The sequence below is a fragment of the Delphinus delphis genome, chromosome X, assembly GCF_949987515.2.
Source record: "Delphinus delphis chromosome X, mDelDel1.2, whole genome shotgun sequence".
NCBI lineage: Eukaryota > Metazoa > Chordata > Mammalia > Artiodactyla > Delphinidae > Delphinus > Delphinus delphis.
Window position 1 is genome coordinate 17,695,388 of NC_082704.1, and position 17,807 is coordinate 17,713,194.

The 17,807-nt window shown below is 38.2% G+C and overlaps 1 protein-coding gene across 4 annotated transcripts in view; it reads right to left on the minus strand.

The window, feature by feature from the left end:
* Positions 1–16,594, minus strand: part of SLC25A14 (solute carrier family 25 member 14) — a 34,159-nt gene extending 17,565 nt beyond the window's left edge. For 2 of the 4 annotated variants that reach the window (XM_060002965.1, XM_060002967.1), the window contains exons 1-7: positions 16,531–16,564; positions 16,154–16,400; positions 11,531–11,624; positions 9,235–9,382; positions 6,965–7,059; positions 5,481–5,566; positions 2,100–2,195 (exon numbers count right to left, since the gene is read on the minus strand). In XM_060002965.1, the coding sequence (XP_059858948.1) occupies positions 2,100–2,195; positions 5,481–5,566; positions 6,965–7,059; positions 9,235–9,382; positions 11,531–11,624; positions 16,154–16,228 (594 nt within the window). In that variant the 5' untranslated portion in view covers positions 16,229–16,400; positions 16,531–16,564. Of the gene's footprint in view, positions 1–2,099; positions 2,196–5,480; positions 5,567–6,964; positions 7,060–9,234; positions 9,383–11,530; positions 11,625–16,153; positions 16,401–16,530 lie in introns of all 4 variants that reach the window. The other 2 variants (XM_060002966.1, XM_060002964.1) reach the window with 2 other exon arrangements.
* Positions 16,595–17,807: the final 1,213 nt, after the last annotated feature.

Here is a 17,807-nt window from a genome sequence, read left to right on the forward strand (position 1 = left end):
GGTTGTACAAAAATGTGATATTTTATATGTATTTTAACACAATTAAAAGATTATTTTAATTAAAAACAAAGTAGCTATGTTCCCCTGACAAAATCTCCAATTCTACTTATTGTTCTGTCTTTGCCTTTTCCTTAGCCTTAGTTTGTGAAAAAAGTTCTAGTTAGTTCCATTTTCTGGCTTTAAATTAGACTAATCTAGAAAGTGTACCTTGGGACTTCCCTGGCAGTCCAGTGGTTAAGACACCACACTTCCACTGCAGGGGCGCGGGTTCGATCCCTGGTCAGGGAACTAAGATCCCGCATGCCGTGCAGTGTGGAGAAAGAAAGAAAGAAAGAAAGAAAGAAAGAAAGAAAGAAAGAAAGGAAAGAAAGGAAGAAAGAAAGAAAGAAAGAAAGAAAGAAAGAAAGAAAGAAAGAAAGAAAGAAAGAAAGAAAGAAAGAAAGAAAGAAAGAAAGGAAAGGGAAGGGAAGGGAAGGGAAGGGAAGGGAAGGGAAGGGAAGGGAAGGGAAGGGAAGGGAAGGGAAGGGAAGGGAAGGAAAGGAAAGGAAAGGAAGGAAGGAAAGAAAGAAAGAAAGAAAAAGGAAGGAAGGAAGGAAGGAAGGAAGGGGAAAAGAAAGTGTACCTCCAAGTGCTTTTTATCAAAAAGCAAACATCAAGGATCATTAACGGATGCTAAGATCATTTGGTGAAAGGTCATTAAGTAATAGGATATATGCACGTTGTTAGAATTTTACCCTACAAATTACTTGCTAATTGCAAAGGGGGAAAGAAACGTATCTTTTACTATGATAAGACCTGGTAGGCATCATCTTAACAAGTAAACGAACTTGGCATCACCAATTTTGGGACAAACTATCATTTTGTGTCTCTTGCTGTGATGCATATGAAATAGTGTCATCTATGAAGTTTAACATGCATCTAATCAAGCCAACAGATCTAACTTCTAGCTTACAGGAAATACAGGGGAAATGCAAGGAAACATTTTATATAAGAAAACTGACCTGACCTCATCAATAAAGGAAATTTGAATATGGACTAGGTATTAGATATTAGGGACTTATTAATTTTCTTAGGTGTGACAATGGTATTGTTATTATGTAGGAGAATGTCCTTATTCTTAGGAGATGCATAATGAAGTACTTAGGGGAGTAACACGATGTCTGCAACTTCCTTTCAAATAGTTTAGGAAAAAAAGGAAAAAGAGAGACTCATTAGATATTTAAACAAAAAAAGAGAGTGTGCACGTGTGTGTGTGTATGTGTGTGTGTATGGGTATGTGTGTGCATGTGTGTATATACATAAGTAGATAAAGCAAATAGGGCCAAACTTTGAGTCATTTAATCCAGCTATGTAGGTGTTCATTGTTCTGTTCTTCCAACTTGTCTGTATGTTTGAAAATTTTTATAGTAAGTAGTTAGGGAAAATTATAAAGAAATAATAAAAGTAAAGCTCTCTCTTTTAAGAGTCTATTAATGGATTTCCCATTCTACTCTCTACTACTAGTAGTCTTATTAAATATTACAATCCTAAGTGATTAAAACTGGATAAAAAATTACAGGAACAAAAATATTTTAAAAAGTATAGATAGAAGAGTGGAAGATAATACGACAAAATGTTAACAGTGATATCTCTAGCTAGTGGGACTACTGGATATTTTTATCTTTTATATACTTTCTCAACATTTTATAGTATATCTTTTACCTTTTATAATGTTAAAAAAGTTGTTTTAGGCAATAAATTTTGATCATAAGCACTACAGAGACTACCATAAACATACATTGCTGTGTTAATACAAAACTGGCAAAAATATAGATTGAAAAGTTAAACTCACTGTGAATTTGAACAAACCAAAATGGCTATCTCAAACAATATAACTTCTCTCACAAATACAATCCCCAAACATTAAGCAGAAATAAAGACAACTGATAAGTTTTGGTCCTTTCATAGCTGATAAGGAGCTTCTTACCTTATTTTTTAGGTTACCAAGAATCTTACATAGTATAAGGTGACAATTCACAATTTTATGGCTTTATATAAAAGGTAATTTTTGCAAATTCTAGCAACTGTGTAAAGAATAATACCAAGAAAAGATTACTCACCCTCCACAGACCCCTGGTACCTTCTTGTTGGTATATATCAATGAAGCTGCCAATCATGCTGCCTTGGAACAAGCTTCCTTGAGCCTGCATTCGAATCTAAAATCAGAAGAGGTGAACATTTTATTTTGACAGAGAACCAAATTGAGATGTTTCACTCATTTAAAATGAAGAAAACAGTATTTGGGAATTAAAAATCAGCTTACTATTATGATGAAATTAATGACTTAAGCTACATATAGAAAGAATGTAATTTGTGTCAAAGTATATTTTATAAAGACAATTTTTATCAGCCTCACATTCCTCATACTAAGTCCATCATTTCTGGAGTTGGAAAAAAATTTGGGGAAAAGAAAGAATGAGTACTCTGTAGGGATAGAAAATAACCCATTTAAACTATGATTAGTTTAGTGAAAAACTATAAACAACCTATATGTCCAAAAATAACAACAAAGGATTAGCTGCATAAACTATGATACATCCATTTAAGGGAATACTATGCAGCCATAAAATTTTATTGTAGAATAATATTTGTGGATATTGGAAAATGTCAACAATTAATTGCTAAATAGAAAAAGCAGGTTGCAAAGCAGTATGTATGGTATATCATTTTTATCAAAAACATGTAGACTTAAAAATAACCATATGTTCAACAAAGAGACTGACTAAACATACACACCCAAATGTTGACAGTGGCTTACGTCTAAGTGATGAAGCTCCAAGTGGGCATTTTTCTCTTTTGTGTTTTTTCCTGCCTTCCACTTTTTACTACATTGAACATGCATTGCTTATTGAAGTATAAAAAGCAGGAAAAAAGTTTAAAAATATAATTTAATGCTTACAAGACCTTAAATTGAGTTTTACTTGTAAAAAGCATGACACTGTATTCTGCAAAGTAGCCTTTGAGAGGCACAAGAAAGGAGATACAGCATTAAAAGGCCATGTAAAAGATTTGGTACAATTTCCACCGAATGCACATATAGATCATAGTAGTCAGTCACTAAGTACTAGTGGCCCAAATGTAGGCCTGATTTTCATGAAGCACAACTCTAGGTTTTAATAAATGCTCTTGGTAAATCATGTTACAGCAGCATGTTTTTATGCGGAAAGTCAACTGCTACTACTAAGAGTTTTGAAATAAAACCTAAACCAAATTAAAATGGAATAGAAACTATCACAAAGACAAATTGAAACCACAAATATCCTATGGTAAGTAGAAGACTTCTTTATGCAGGTGATTCCTGACCAGGGCTGGGATGAGGGTGAGGCAAGTGTGGCACTTTCCTCAGGCACAAAATGTAGTGGGGGGGGGGGTTGTAAAAAACCTCAGTAATCCAGATAAATAATATCTTAATGTGATATTTTTAAAAATCAAAATTAATGCACAAAAACCCATGATGAACCAAGTATCAAAACTGTAATTAAAGACAGGATCCAACAGGGCGGGATTAGAGTGAGTGAGACGGATTGTACAAAATATTGCTATTTTGTTCATCATGAATTTTTCACATTCATTTTAATTTTTGAAAAATATTGCATAAAAATGTTATTTCTCTTGATTATTGAATTTTTTGGCACACCCTTACATTTTGCACCCAAGGGGAGTATCTCCCTTGTCCTAGTCTTGGCCCTGTTCCTGAGCAGTCTTGAAGGATAAATTCATGAGGAAAGGGGGAAAAGGCATTGCAGGCAAAAAGAGAACTACATGCACAAAGGCAAGGAAGCGGCACGTAGTTCAGAGAAAGATCTATTCAAGGATAAATGAAAGAATTAAACAGCCCAACTGTGATTATAACTCCTATATAGGATTGTGACTACCCCCGACCCTCCACGTCCCAGCACCACTCACCACTCAGCCCTACCTAAGGATATGAAAGGAAAAGGGAGATTGTAGCATTGGTCAATGGTTGTAATTGTACCAGACAGGTCAGAGCAACAGGAAATTGAAGTGAATCACTTATATGATTAAGTTTAGGACCCTGATGGATAACAAAGGAAGTTTTAGGGAATTAAATATTATTGTTCTTGAAAAGCACATTCTAACCAGTGTAATTATATTGCACATATTTTAGAGTTTTAGGATATAGTCAATTATCTTCAAAATACTTGTTCTGTAAATCTAAAGTGATATAAAAATTCTGTAGCTAAAGTATTCTCAATTTAACCCAGAAATATCATTTCATATCATTTCTTCATCAACCACCACTGGTTTCTTTCACGTGTGTTGTTTTTCAAGTCACTCTCTCGGTTCTCAAAACTCTGAATCACAATAGATCTCCCCTCCACCAACCTAGCCACTTGTGGTTTCAAATAAATAAAACATATGTTCTCTTACTCTTTTTTCTCACATTCCCCCTAAAATGATTTTTAAAAACTTGGGATCCTCTTACACATTTTAATCATATATTTAGTGCTTTTAATTATCATAAGTGTAAATGAGTTAATAAGTAAAAAATGTTAACGATTTTATCTCAAAAATAAGATGCGGATTGCTATTATTAGATTAAGTTAGATTATTAGATTAAATAAGATATAGATTGATATCATTGATATTATTAAATAAATGTTTTATTCTGAATTTTGATAAAATCTGAAAGAAATTCAATTACGTTGTAAAAAAACTCAGCACCACTAACCTATACTGTTCTGGTTCTGAATTCAGAATATCTCTAATAGGCCAAAATATATCATTTTAAAGCCAAATCTCATTCTTAATAGAAATATGGATAAGACAGGAAAAGATAGCGACATTATAGATTTACAGTATTTCAATTAGTTATTAAAGGAGGCTTCTCTAAAAACTGTATTTCACTTTATCTCTTTGTCTGATACTCCAGGTTACACCACAGGTCAATATACCATACTGTGTTTTGGAATGGGTGGGGGAATGTGCCTTTCTTTTGTAAAGTGGGGCAAGGGCTGTTCTAAACACAAGCTCATTTTCAGATCAGTTTTTGAGAAGGGTACAAAGAAAGTAAGGGATCTGGAAATTGATTCCCTTAAAATTGCATAGCCCCCCCCAAAAAAATTGCATAGCCCCCTTGGAAAGAACCTATAAAGGTTTGCATACTCTAGTTTGAAGACCAATGGATTAATGCACATCATAATAAATTGACTACTATTTATTAAGCATCAACTACCTACCAAGTACAATGATAACAGTTTACATATATTATCTTTAATCCTTAACAACCCTATGCAATACATACTGAATTATCTTCATTTTACAAATGAAGAAACTGAGGCTTAAAGCAGTTAAGTGATTTGCCCAAGGTTTTACAGCTGGCAAGTGACGGAGTGGGGATCTGAGCCCAAATCTGACTCAAAGCTCATGCTCTTTTCGTGTCACACTGCATACATCCAACGCTGCCAGACTTCTCTTACCTTTAGCACATCGGTGGGATTGGCTATAGTGGAAGATATCACTCCTGACACTACCCCACATATCATATTAATTAAAAGAGTTTCATCTGTAAAAATGAACAAAAAAAAGAAAGGTCTGCTTGTAAGAGGTACCAGTTTCTGAGAACAGAGCGCTGAGCTATCAGAGAAAGGGAACCATGTCAGAGAACTGACTACAGAAATGAACCACAAAGCTTATGAAAATAAAGAAACTCAAATATTTCTAGGTTCCAAATCAGTACTGAAACATATAAAATTAAAATAGATATTTCTAAAACACACTGGAATATATCCTATTATTCTGTATAACTGCCAATATTCCATATAAATTCAGAATGTGCTATTTCTCCTTCAATCATTTCAAACATCTAAAGAAAAAAATTTTTAAGTCTTTTTCTGGAGAATCATCAACTCTAAAGACTCAGGAACCGAATGTTAAAGGATAAAATCTTATGTCTAATAGGAAAAAAAAAACCTAAATATTAATTTTAATTGGCCATATTATCTACTAGCCTCTATTTATTGACAGAAGATTTCTGTAGTTAAATGTGGAAAAACTAGTCATTTGGAACTAAATCCTCTCAGCTAGAAAAAAGAACAAAGAAACCACAGAGCGTATTGTTCTAAAATTCAATCTTCACCACGCCTCCTCACCAGAGCGAGCCTACAAGTTAAAACCTAGGTAAACCGGGCTTCCCTGGTGGTGCAGTGGTTGGGAGTCCGCCTGCCGATGCAGGGGACACGGGTTCGTGCCCCGGTCTGGGAAGATCCCACATGCCATGGAGCGGCTGGGCCCGTGAGCCATGGCCGCTGAGCCTGCGCGTCCGGAGCCTGTGCTCCACAACGGGAGAGGCCACGACAGTGAGAGGCCCGTGTACCGCAAAAAGGCTCCAGAAAAAGTTGACTTAGACAATAAAGCAATTCAAAGGACATTACGAACCGAAAAGCTCTCCAGCTGTCCCCAACTATGCAACAGCCTCAGGCCTGTAGTAAAATAACCATTTTAGTATAGTATTGAGCTGAAAAAGCTACAGCAGCAAATAGAGAGACATATGGTAATGCTGAATGTGGGTTAAGGTGGCCATATTTTGTATATATATAAAACTACTCTACCTGACCAAAGCTTATCAAAACCCACAGCTAGAGGATTCCTTATAGTTGAAGTCCTCTTGTAGATGAGGACAGCATTAATTTTCTCAACAAGTTTGCTCCATGTTCTCTCTGTGAGGACCAGAAGCCTTTTTTTGTTCGTTTGATAGGAAAAGGGACAAACTTGAAGAGCAGGTCCCTCTAACCTATACATCACCTCTGCAAGGATTAATCCCAAATCAGTACAAGCTTATTTTGTCCTTGCAATGACTGCTACCCATTCTCAGGCACCCTGTGATGAACACTTCTCATTAAGCATGATTTCAACAATCCCTTTGAGTGTTACCTTAAAAGAGAATAAGGAGTCTTATACTGACCTTCTAAACGTTCTACAAATAATCTCTTCAAGCTCTGGTAAATGCCAATTTTAATGGTGCCATATGATGCCTGTCTTAGTAAAGCAGGAGCGATTCTGCCAGAAAGAAGGAAAGAAAAAGAAAGTCAGTTATACTTAACATGCACTCACAGATTATACATATCTAGACAGCCTACTCACTTCCATCACCCCCCTCATTCCATAAAAACAGCAAAATACGCATTTTTTTCAAGCATCCATGGATTCATCAAGAGAGCACATCTAGGTCATGAAACAAACCTCAAAAATTTAAAATAATTGAAATCATATAGAATATGTTCTCTGACCATAATGGAATTAAGCTGGAAATCAATAAGGAAAATCCACAAACACTTGGAAATTAAATGATACTTCTAAACAATCCATGGGTGACATGGGTGTATTTTTTAAATAAATAGAATTGAATGAAGATGAAAATTCAACCTATTAAAATATGTGGGATGCAACCAAAGCAGTGCTGAGAGAGAAATTTATAGCACAAAATGCTTACATTAGAAAAGAGGGAAAGTCTCAAAATAATCAATAATTTAAGTTCCTACCCTCAAGAAACTAGAAAAAAGAAGAGCAAAATGAACCCAAAGCAAGCAGAAGGAAGTAAATAATAAAGAGCATAAATTAATAAACTTGAAAACAGGAAAATAAAGAAAAATCAATGAAACAAAGTTATTTTGAAAAAAAATCAATAAAACTAATAAAACTCTAGCAAGGGTCCCAGTAGTAAAAAGAGAAATGTCACCAACAGGAATAAAACGAGGAATAGCACTACAATTCTGCAGTCATTAAAAGAATAATAAAGGAATACTATAAACAACCTTATGCTCATAAATTCAACAACTTAGAAGAAATGGACTAATTCCTTGTAAACTACAAACTACCAAAACTCGATCAAGATGAAATAGATAATCTGAATAATCTCATAATCATTAAAATTTTTTAATTTATAATTTAAAAGTTCCCAAAAAGGAACTCTCCAGGCCCACCCAGATCATTTCACTGGGGAGTTCTACCAAATACTTAATAAATGAATGCCAATCTTACACAATCTCTTCCAGAAAACAGAAGAGGGAACACTTCCCAACTCATTTTATGAAGCTAGTATTACCCTGCTAACAAAACCAAAAAAACAGTACAGAAAAGGAAAACTAACTACAAGCCAATATCTCTCATGAACTTAGATGCAAAACTCCTTAACAAAATATCAGCATATTGAATCCAGTAATGTAGAAAAAGTACACACCGTTACCCACTTCATAGATTTTTTTTTTAAATCAACCTTACTTCCTAGCAGATGCAGATATATCTTCAATCCTATCAAGGAGGTACCAGAGCCAAGATTTCACCCTATTTAAGTTCTGCTTATAAACTGAAGACATTCTCACTCATACCTCCTTTGAGATTCTTCCAAACTGCAGAAGTATACTTTAGCTGTTATAAATAGAAAGACAGCAGCAGCTCAAACAGTTAAGATTTTAAAATGATGACAAAACATGCATATTTCTGACTTTATTGCTTGCTATCTGAAAAAAATAATCTTGTGATCATCTGTGCTGATAAAAGAACAAGGTGAAACAGATGATCCATGATTCACTTGCTTAAGGATGTAATATTTGATTTTTTCCCCCAAGTAAACTATCTTTGAAATTAAGGCTAACGTAAGTTAATAATAAAACTGATATCCATTCTCTGAGCAATAAACTGGTACCCTAGATGCAGGAGTGGACTAGTAAATTGGCAGCAGATAAACAACACACTGGACAATAAACCACTGACATATGAATAACCAAAAGATGACCCCCCCCCCCAAAAATGATGGATCTCCCGCTCTTTCATTCTGCATTTTCTATTTAAACTGCCAGAATAGTATTTCTTTAAAGAGGAAAAATGTTTTTACAAGTCAGTATTTGGCAACTCAGGAAGATTATCACAGAAATATATACTGCGAATTGGTGCCGCTATTCACAGTGGCTATGGATGACTCTCAGGAAAACAGGAAAAAGCCAATGCTGCTTTGGCTTTTGAGATATCCACTTTAAAATGTATCGCTTATAGCCAAATGAACACAAGATCCAAAGCTCAAGATTTACAAGCAGGTGAAATATAAACTGGCACATCAATATTGAATTATAAGTTGAAATGGTGAATATAAAGGGCACAAACTATCAGACAGCTGAAATACATGGCTTCTCAAAAAAGTATTTCTATTCGTGACGTAAGGAAAGAGTCCAGTCTCACCCTGAATACAGAGCCAATACACCTTCTTCCTTATAGATTCGGAACAAGGCATGAAACATTCCTCGGTATTTTATCTCTTTGAAGCGGACATCAATACTTTGGCCTTGAACTTGAAGTCGCGTTTTGGTCAAGTCCACAGGGAAAGTTCCTGTGAAGGAACACACTCATTTATAAGTTTTTCCAAAGAATCACAGTTAAGTTTTGGATGAATTTAAGCCAATGGTAATTTTTAAAACATAAGACAAAGTTCTTTTTCTAACACCTAGGTCTCTACTTAAATATCACTATCAGAGGACAAGAGTTGTATGTGATAAAGTGAAATGTACTATATCTAGGCAGCAGGATTTGACCCACAGTATAACTGAAACTGTGATATAATAAAGTGCTTTAGGATAGTCCTAATACACTATAAATGCAAAATACGTAAATGTTTTAATTTCATCTGTTAACATACAATCTGGCATTTATCTGTCTCTTCCTTCTGCCCCCCTCCCACCTCAAGTCTCCCTACTTCTCCCTCATAAAATCTCCCCAAATCTTCACCAAGAAGATAGGAAAGCATGGGATTGCTGCTCCACATACTCTTAAATACTATTACAAAGTTTTGTGGGTTTTTTCTTTTATCTGTCTATGAGAAATAGTTTTCTAGTATTATGAAAGATAATGGCAAAGTCCTATTTGGCCTACTCATCTGGGTTCCTTAGGTAATTCAGGACTAACACCAGCACAGTGCTGAGTGGGAAATTTTCTTTAACCAAACTTCTTTCTCTTATTATATCAACACAGAGAAGTGGTCATTACATTGGCAAAATATATTTCAAGGACTATTTCAAGGTCTAAAACTAACAAGATATTTATGCAGCTCTGGTCACTGATGACCTTGATATCATAACACCAGACAATATGCCAAGAAAGTCAATAAAAACTAGTGGATTGGGGTCACTTATGAACAGTTTAGGAAAGAAAATTTGGAAGATGAAAAAACACAATCTAAAAGTATTTCAAAATTAAAATCAAATAGAAAAGAATCTGGTTTGATCTTGGTCAATCTTCTAAAATGGGAAAGAGGTTTGAAAAAAGGAAATCTGAATACTTACTAAGAAATTTATAAACAACTGAGCACACAGAAAGGCCACTTGTATAAGAATATAACAGAAACCCCTATCTTATCTCACTCCCTCTATATTTTCATGTATGTTTCCTAAGCATAGCAAATTAACAAATAATTAAACTATCAAAACAGCTTCCTAAAATTGACTTTTCTTAACTTCACTTGCCATACCGTCTGTAGTACTTTTTTTTCTTTAAGGTGTACATCTTTTTTTTTAACATCTTTATTGGAGTATAATTGCTTTACAATGGTGTGTTAGTTTCTGCTGTATAACAAAGTGAATCAGCTATACGTATACATATATCCCCATATCTCCCCCTTCTTGCATCTCCCTCCCACCCTCCCTATCCCACCCTTCTAGGTGGTCACAAAGCACCGAGCTGATCTCCCTGTGCTCTGAGGCTGCTTCCCACTAGCTATCTATTTGACATTTGGTAGTGTATATATGTCCATGCCACTCTCTCACTTCATCCCAGCTTACACTTCCCCCTCCCCGTGTCCTCAAGTCCATTCTCTACATCTGCGTCTTTATTCCTGTCCTGCCCCTAGGCTCATCAGAACCATTTTTTTTTTAGATTCCATATATAAAGAAAATATTACTTGATAGCTTTGAGACAACAGTTTTTAAAACAAATAGGGCAGGACTTCCCTGATGGTCCAGTGGTTGAGACTCTGCGCTCCCAATGCAGGGGGCCCAGGTTCAACCCCTGGTCAGGGAACTAGATCCTGCATGCTGCAACTAAAAGATCCTGCATGCCACAACTAAAGATCCCACATGCCGCACAAAGATCCAGCACGCGGCAACGAAGGTCCTGCGTGCTCCGACGAAGGCCCGGTGCAGCCAAATAAATAAATAAATATATTTTTTTAAAGTACATTACTTTCTTATGATAATTTTTTTTTTAAATAGGGCAAGCGGGCTTCCCTGTTGGCGCAGTGGTTGAGATTCCGCCTGCCGATGCGGGGGACACGGGTTCGTGTCCCGGTCTGGGAAGATCCCACATGCCGCGGAGCGGCTGGGCCCGTGAGCCATGGCCGCTGAGCCTGCGCGTCCGCAGCCTGTGCTCCGCAACGGGAGAGGCCACAACAGTGAGAGGCCCACGTACCGCAAAAAAAAACAAAAAACAAATAACGCTACCATATCTATACCCTAAGGAGCAGGTTTCTCAGTTTTCACTTTCTTACCAAACTCAGCAACAATAGAGGCAAGGCCGCCATATACGAAGGGTTTCCAATTCAGACCAGACATCTCATGGCTTACAGTGGCACTTTTCTGGTGCTAAAAGTAAACACAAATCAGAACAAGGCACAAGAGTGAGGAGCATCTGTTAGTGTATGATCACATAATTTATATCAACAAAATTTGCAAATAAAACAAACGTAGAGAAGAAACCCTACCAGGTGGAATGACAAAAAATGAAGGCTCCTGTTTTATGTGATGATCATGAATGTGTTCTTTACTGCCATTCTGTAGAGGTAAGTGTTCGATTCACTCAAATATCAACCTGTGCCCTTCACGTTCTCTAGTTTCTTTAATGTTATTCGCATCCCCACCCAAAGAAGAGGTTTCATTCCATCCAGCACACCCAACTTAGACATCCAACTAGAAAATTACAAGTGAAGGAGCCTGGACTTTAAATTATATAGGCTGAGGCATCTCATAAAAGCAGTTCATGGTATTCAGTTAGCTTGATTCAGGTGCAAGGCAGACTGACACCACTACCCTCTCATAGTCTTAGTCCTCTCATCTCTCCACTAAATGTTAGGGTTTTATTTCATCTAGCTACTTTCCAGCTACACACAACCTCCCCCCACTAGGCCCAGGGTAAGTTAAGCACATTTTCACCTTCCTTCTGGTTCCCAGAGGAATGATGGCAATATGGATGATGTCTCTCCTCTCTCTGACATTTAACATACATCCATCTAATGAATCTCTTTTTCCCTGGCCTTTTAAAGCACATACATACAAATATTGTTTTTCTTTGATGTTTGGGTTCTTTAACAATGTATACTACTCCCCATCCCCCTCACCTCCTTCCCCATCCTGCCCCCATTAGACCTGTCACCCTCAATATTTTCAGCCTTTTTTTCCGGCCACTCCCAGCTATTTCCCTCTTGGATTTTATTTTTTCCAGTTCTGCCTTCTAAATCAGTGGTTTTCAAATTTCAATGTGCACCAGAATCATCTAGAAGGCAGATTAAAACATTGACTGCTGGCCTTACCCTCAGAGTTTTTGATTGGTGGTCTGGGAAATTTGCAAATTTGCAAATAATGCTGATGCTTCCACGCTTTAAGAACTACTACTCTAGGCATTGCCTACTAAATCCTGGTCCAGCTGGAAGCAATCTATTTTCTGAGGATGGATTCTCAGATTTCTTTTAAATATTCCTTTTTCAGATCTTCATGGTATGCATACTATTGAATTTCAAAAGCAACTTCAAGTGGTTTACAGTCAGGAATGAAGACTCTAAAGTCAGACTTGCCTAGGTTTAAATCCTGACACCACCACTTATCAGTTCTGTGACCTTGGGCAAGTTATTTAACCACTGTGTGCCTGAGTTTTCTGAACTGTAAAATGGGAATAATAATAAATACTATATTATAGGGTTGTTGTGAAAATTAAATAATATATGTAAAACACTTAGAAAAGTACCCGGCACCTAGTTCAACTATTAGCTATTATCATTATTACATTTTTGAATAGTTAAGTACTCAAATATACATTTTAACAGATAATACTTACTGCCCACCTCCCCTACTGCCCAATCTGGGGTTAGCACCATTGAATCACAGTCTCTTTTTATGGGAGACAAGGTTTTGTTTCGTTTCCACATAAGGAATTCTCTGTAACTAAGCACAAAAGAACAATTTTCCAGAGAGGATAGCTAACATGCAGACAAATGTTTTAGAGGCCAGAAAAATAATTATGGAAACTTCCTTTCAAACATAGTATGATCAGCCAGTCCATCTGACAGAGTCTGCAGTAGACAACTCTTTTGGAGGAAAACTGTTGGAAATAATTCTAAAAAGCAAAGTAGCAATAAGCAACTCAATTATCAGCTGCAGCTTGAGATAAGTCTTGAGTACTAAATACTACCTTATCAACATTTTCAGCTATGCCCATATTTTAAGATTACAACTGATAGTAAAACATGACACAAATGATGAGAGGGTAGGCATGGAAACGCAAGGACCATGGCATATCCCTTCTCTAAGTTGGGGCAAGGTGGAATGCCCTTTCCATTCACCAATTTAGAGATTGCCCAAAACAATCAAACATTTCAAATGGCTGCTATACTTGTCTCCAACACTTTCTCTTTATAACTTCCTTCAACTCTTTTCATCGCAGAAGAAGCCTGACTTGACTACCTGCTACCCAGCCTTTTAATAAAGAAGATGTGCTCAGGGTTCAGGGAGCAATAATAAAGCAATTAAAGGCAGGGGGCAAAGCCACAGCAGGGACCAGAAAGACCAGTCACAATCTCAGGTCCGTTAGCCCAGTGGTTCTTTAATGAAAATGTTCACGATTCTGGCTTGAACTAAAGAAAATAAGGGCACCTAGTGCCTTTTATTTCAGCTAAATGTATTTAATGTAAAGGACTATTACAAGATCATGTTCTTCCTACTCCTGGAGCATTTTTTAAAAATCACCTTTCTTGTATGAAATGTATTAGTAGTTGGTAGCTGATATTGTTTAGTGTTCTTATTTGGCAAAATAAGACTGGCTACCCTACTTTGTGCTCATTTTTGTCATTCTCTATATTACACTTCAATTACTACAGCTGAAAATTTCAGTCATTTTTGTAGGGGCCATATCACACTACTGAATCACTCAAATGTCAGCTAAAACCTTTTACATAAGGCTGTATATATGCATGCATGTTATGTCATAGCTATTCCACAGCTGTATAATGCTCTTTTGAGCCTTCATGTATCCCTTATATATCTTAAATCTCAGGCATACAAATAATGACTAGGATGAGGTTTATCTTCTGGTTGCCCCATGTCATTTTCTCTCTTAACTAGGTAAGATCCCTGAAGGCCGACACCATGTCTCACAGTACTTTTTATAACCCCTACAATAGCTGGTACAGAACTGGGTACACGTCTATTATTGATAAATACTTGGTTGGTTCCAGTGTGATGTCCTTTATGCATGTATACAGCCTGTATGTAAAAGGTTACGGGGAAAATTTGAAAGTTAACTTACTGGACCTGACCAATGCTACACACTGTACACAACACTTTGCTGGTCCTCAGAGATTCTCTCCCTACTAATTCTCTCCCCTGGCTTTTGTTGCAGAGAATTACTTGTGTAAAATACCCCAAGCACTCTAAAAATGATTTTGACTTGTGGGGGCTATCCCCAGATATGGGTAAAAGAAAAGAGTCATATCTGAGTTGAAGTAGAAATATAGTACCTTAAATATTTTTATCGTGTTAAGAAGCCAATGAAAAATGCCTTCAAAATGCAGACATGTATTCTGAAGTCTGACTAAGGGAAATCTTATAGCCTAAAGAGTCAGAAGAATATCTAGAACACAAATTACATAACCCTGTTACACTACTCCAAAGATCTGGTCAGAAAAATGCAGGTGCCTTTCTTGCTTTCTCCTTTAAGGAAGAGTAGGCGTTAGAGATTCTCAGATTCAGGAGGTAATAATGGAGAGTCAAGCAAATGTTTATTGAAGGCATACTAAATGCCCAAATGTGCTATGGGTATAAACATGATGTTTAAAACAAACAAACACACACACACACACACACACACACACACACACACAACATATGTTCTAACACCATGACAATATTTATGTTTCCTGGATAATTAAGGAGATGGGTGTGGGGATAAAAGTTGTATGAAATACAGTTCTTGCCTTTCAAGAGCTTATAAACTGGTGGAAGAAATCAGAGTAGTTCATTAAAGAAAAAAATAAGTGCCAAACTATGTAGCACAAACTATAAGAGCAGGAGAAGCATGGAAAATGAGACAATCCGCATGGGCTTGAATAATTTGAAAAGGCTTATGGAGATGAGAGAACTTAAAGTGGGCCTTGACAGAGGGCAGGTAGAATCTCAACAGGTATAGGTAAGGAGAGGGTGCGGGGAGGAGAACAGGATGGATAGATACAAATGTGGGGAAAAACACAGCATGTGGAGGCAAGCATCAGTATGGTTTGACCCAGAAGGAAGAGTGCAATCTAACTGGAACAGAGAATTATTTTATCTGACTGAAACAGTATCAGACAAAAAGTATGATAAGGAACAGGTTAAGTTGAAAGTCCTGAAACCAAAGTGTGTGTGGCAGGGTGGGAGGGATACTGTAAATTTTTGAATAGGGAAGTGACTTGAGGAAATCTACCACATTTAGTTAGCCTACTAGGGCTGCAGCCAACCAGTGGATTACAAACAGGAGAGGCAGGGAAACTAGCTTAGGATGGTGTGAAGTAAAGCAGACAAGATGTTTGTTGGCAGTGAGGTTAGAGATAAACTTCTAAAACAGAGACACAAAGGAACTTGATGATGTAGGGAATGAAGGGGAGGGAAGAGTTCATGATGACTTGAAGCATCCCCAGCCTGAAAAAAACAAGGAAACACTGACAGAACACTACAAATGTCCCTGCTGTTACCTTGTCTGAGAAACTAATTCATGTTAATAATGGCTGTCATCCTAATTAGTTAGCTGAACTGCATTTTAATAGATGCCTTCAATGCCTTGACCTCAAGGAGTGGCAGGGGGTAGAAACTGAAGGGGAGCATCTTTCAACAGCATCCGTCACACTAATACAATGGAGGTGTTTGCTTACTCCGCTTACAATCACGGCCGCCGTTGCAAACTTCACCCTTAGAAAAATTAGGATTATTCCGGGAAAGATACCCATTCACCCTCTGGGTAGCAGGATCTTGCCAGTTCCTCAGCTGTCAGAGCGAGTTCGTGGAGAGAAGGGAGGCGCCTGAAGGAGGCGGCCTCCCTGGGGGGTCGAGGAAGCAGGGTTCAATCGAAGAAGTAAAACCACCGATGCCAGAAGAGTGAAAGACAGGGAAGGGACTCAGCTGAGGGGAGAGAGAGACCAAAGGACCGTTAAGCCCCTCCCAGGCCGGGAACCAGGCCAGCCCGGCCCCGCGCGGCCTGGCGCGGCCCAGCCCCGCTCCCCAGCCTTGAAGCCCAGGAGCTCCCCCTCACCTGCTCGGGCTCATCGGACGACTGGGAAGACGAGGCTCCCACAGTCGGAAGCGCCACTGCAACGCCAACCCGGAAGTATTGGTACCAACGGAAGTAACCAAGTCGTCGCCTCGGCAACGGTGGTACAGCCATTCCAACTCCGCCCCCTCCGAGCCTAAAAGAGAAGGCGCGAAATAGGAGGCGGAAATGACAAGGGTCTTAACGGAGGAGTCGGGCAGGCTGCAGGCGCAAAGGCCCAGACGGGGCAACCCGACTCTAGGGAGGTGCAGGGAGAGGAGGCTAAGACATGAGAAATTTGGCAGCTTCTGCAGCTAACGTGGGTGCAGAGATGTCGCCCCGTCACCGCATCACCACCCACTTCGCGCGTACAAGGACTAGGGAAAGGAGGGGCGGGGTACGAGGGGCGGAGCCAGCAGAGTGAAAGGGCGGAGCGGGGCGCCTGCGGGCAGAGTACCAAAAAGGAGGGAATGTGAGGGGGCGGGGCAAATGCTTAAAACAAAAGTGGGAAAATGAGGGAAAGGGAGTGAGCGGTATTTACAGAGGTGCCTGAGCTGTGGGGGGAGTGGGGCGGGGGTGAGGAGTGGGACAGGGTGGGGGCAGAAATAAAGATCAAATAAGCAAATAACCTCAGCACCAGGTCTGAGGTCGCCAGGTGCTTAAAGCACATGGTTGAGAAAGAGCAAGTTAGAAGCAGAAAAGGGACCATAAAAAGTTCAAGATAAAGAAAATGAAGAGTAGAAATACTAACGGGGAAATCCGAGTTAATCCTCACCTCACAATCAGCCAGAAGATGATGAGAGGGCCTGGTGACCAGCTTCGGGCTCTAGCCCCACCCCAGGAGCCAGAAGGAATAACTTCAAAGCACCATAGATAATTACGTGAACCAATGGGCTATGTTTTTAAGCCTCTCGCGTGAAGGTTCCGTAATCACGCAAGAATACAAAATACTATGGTTTAGACGTTGAGTATAAGTAAAAGTAAGTCAATGCAAGGCCTGTGGCCCTAAATAATTATTTTTTAAATGAATAAATTTTGGGAATACCTTTGTTCCAAAAGGATGTGCGCACAACTACCCTATGAGACAGGCGCTATTATTTCCCCCTTTTGATAGCTGAGAAAACTGAGGTCTTAAGAAGTTAAGACCTCAAATTCAGTTCTGACTTCAGAGCCCAGGCTCTTAACCACTGCTATACTGCTTTCAACTTTAATAATACCCTTGTTACCTTCAGAAACTTCCTTACTAAATATAGAGATAATGTGAGAAACCCGTACATGCA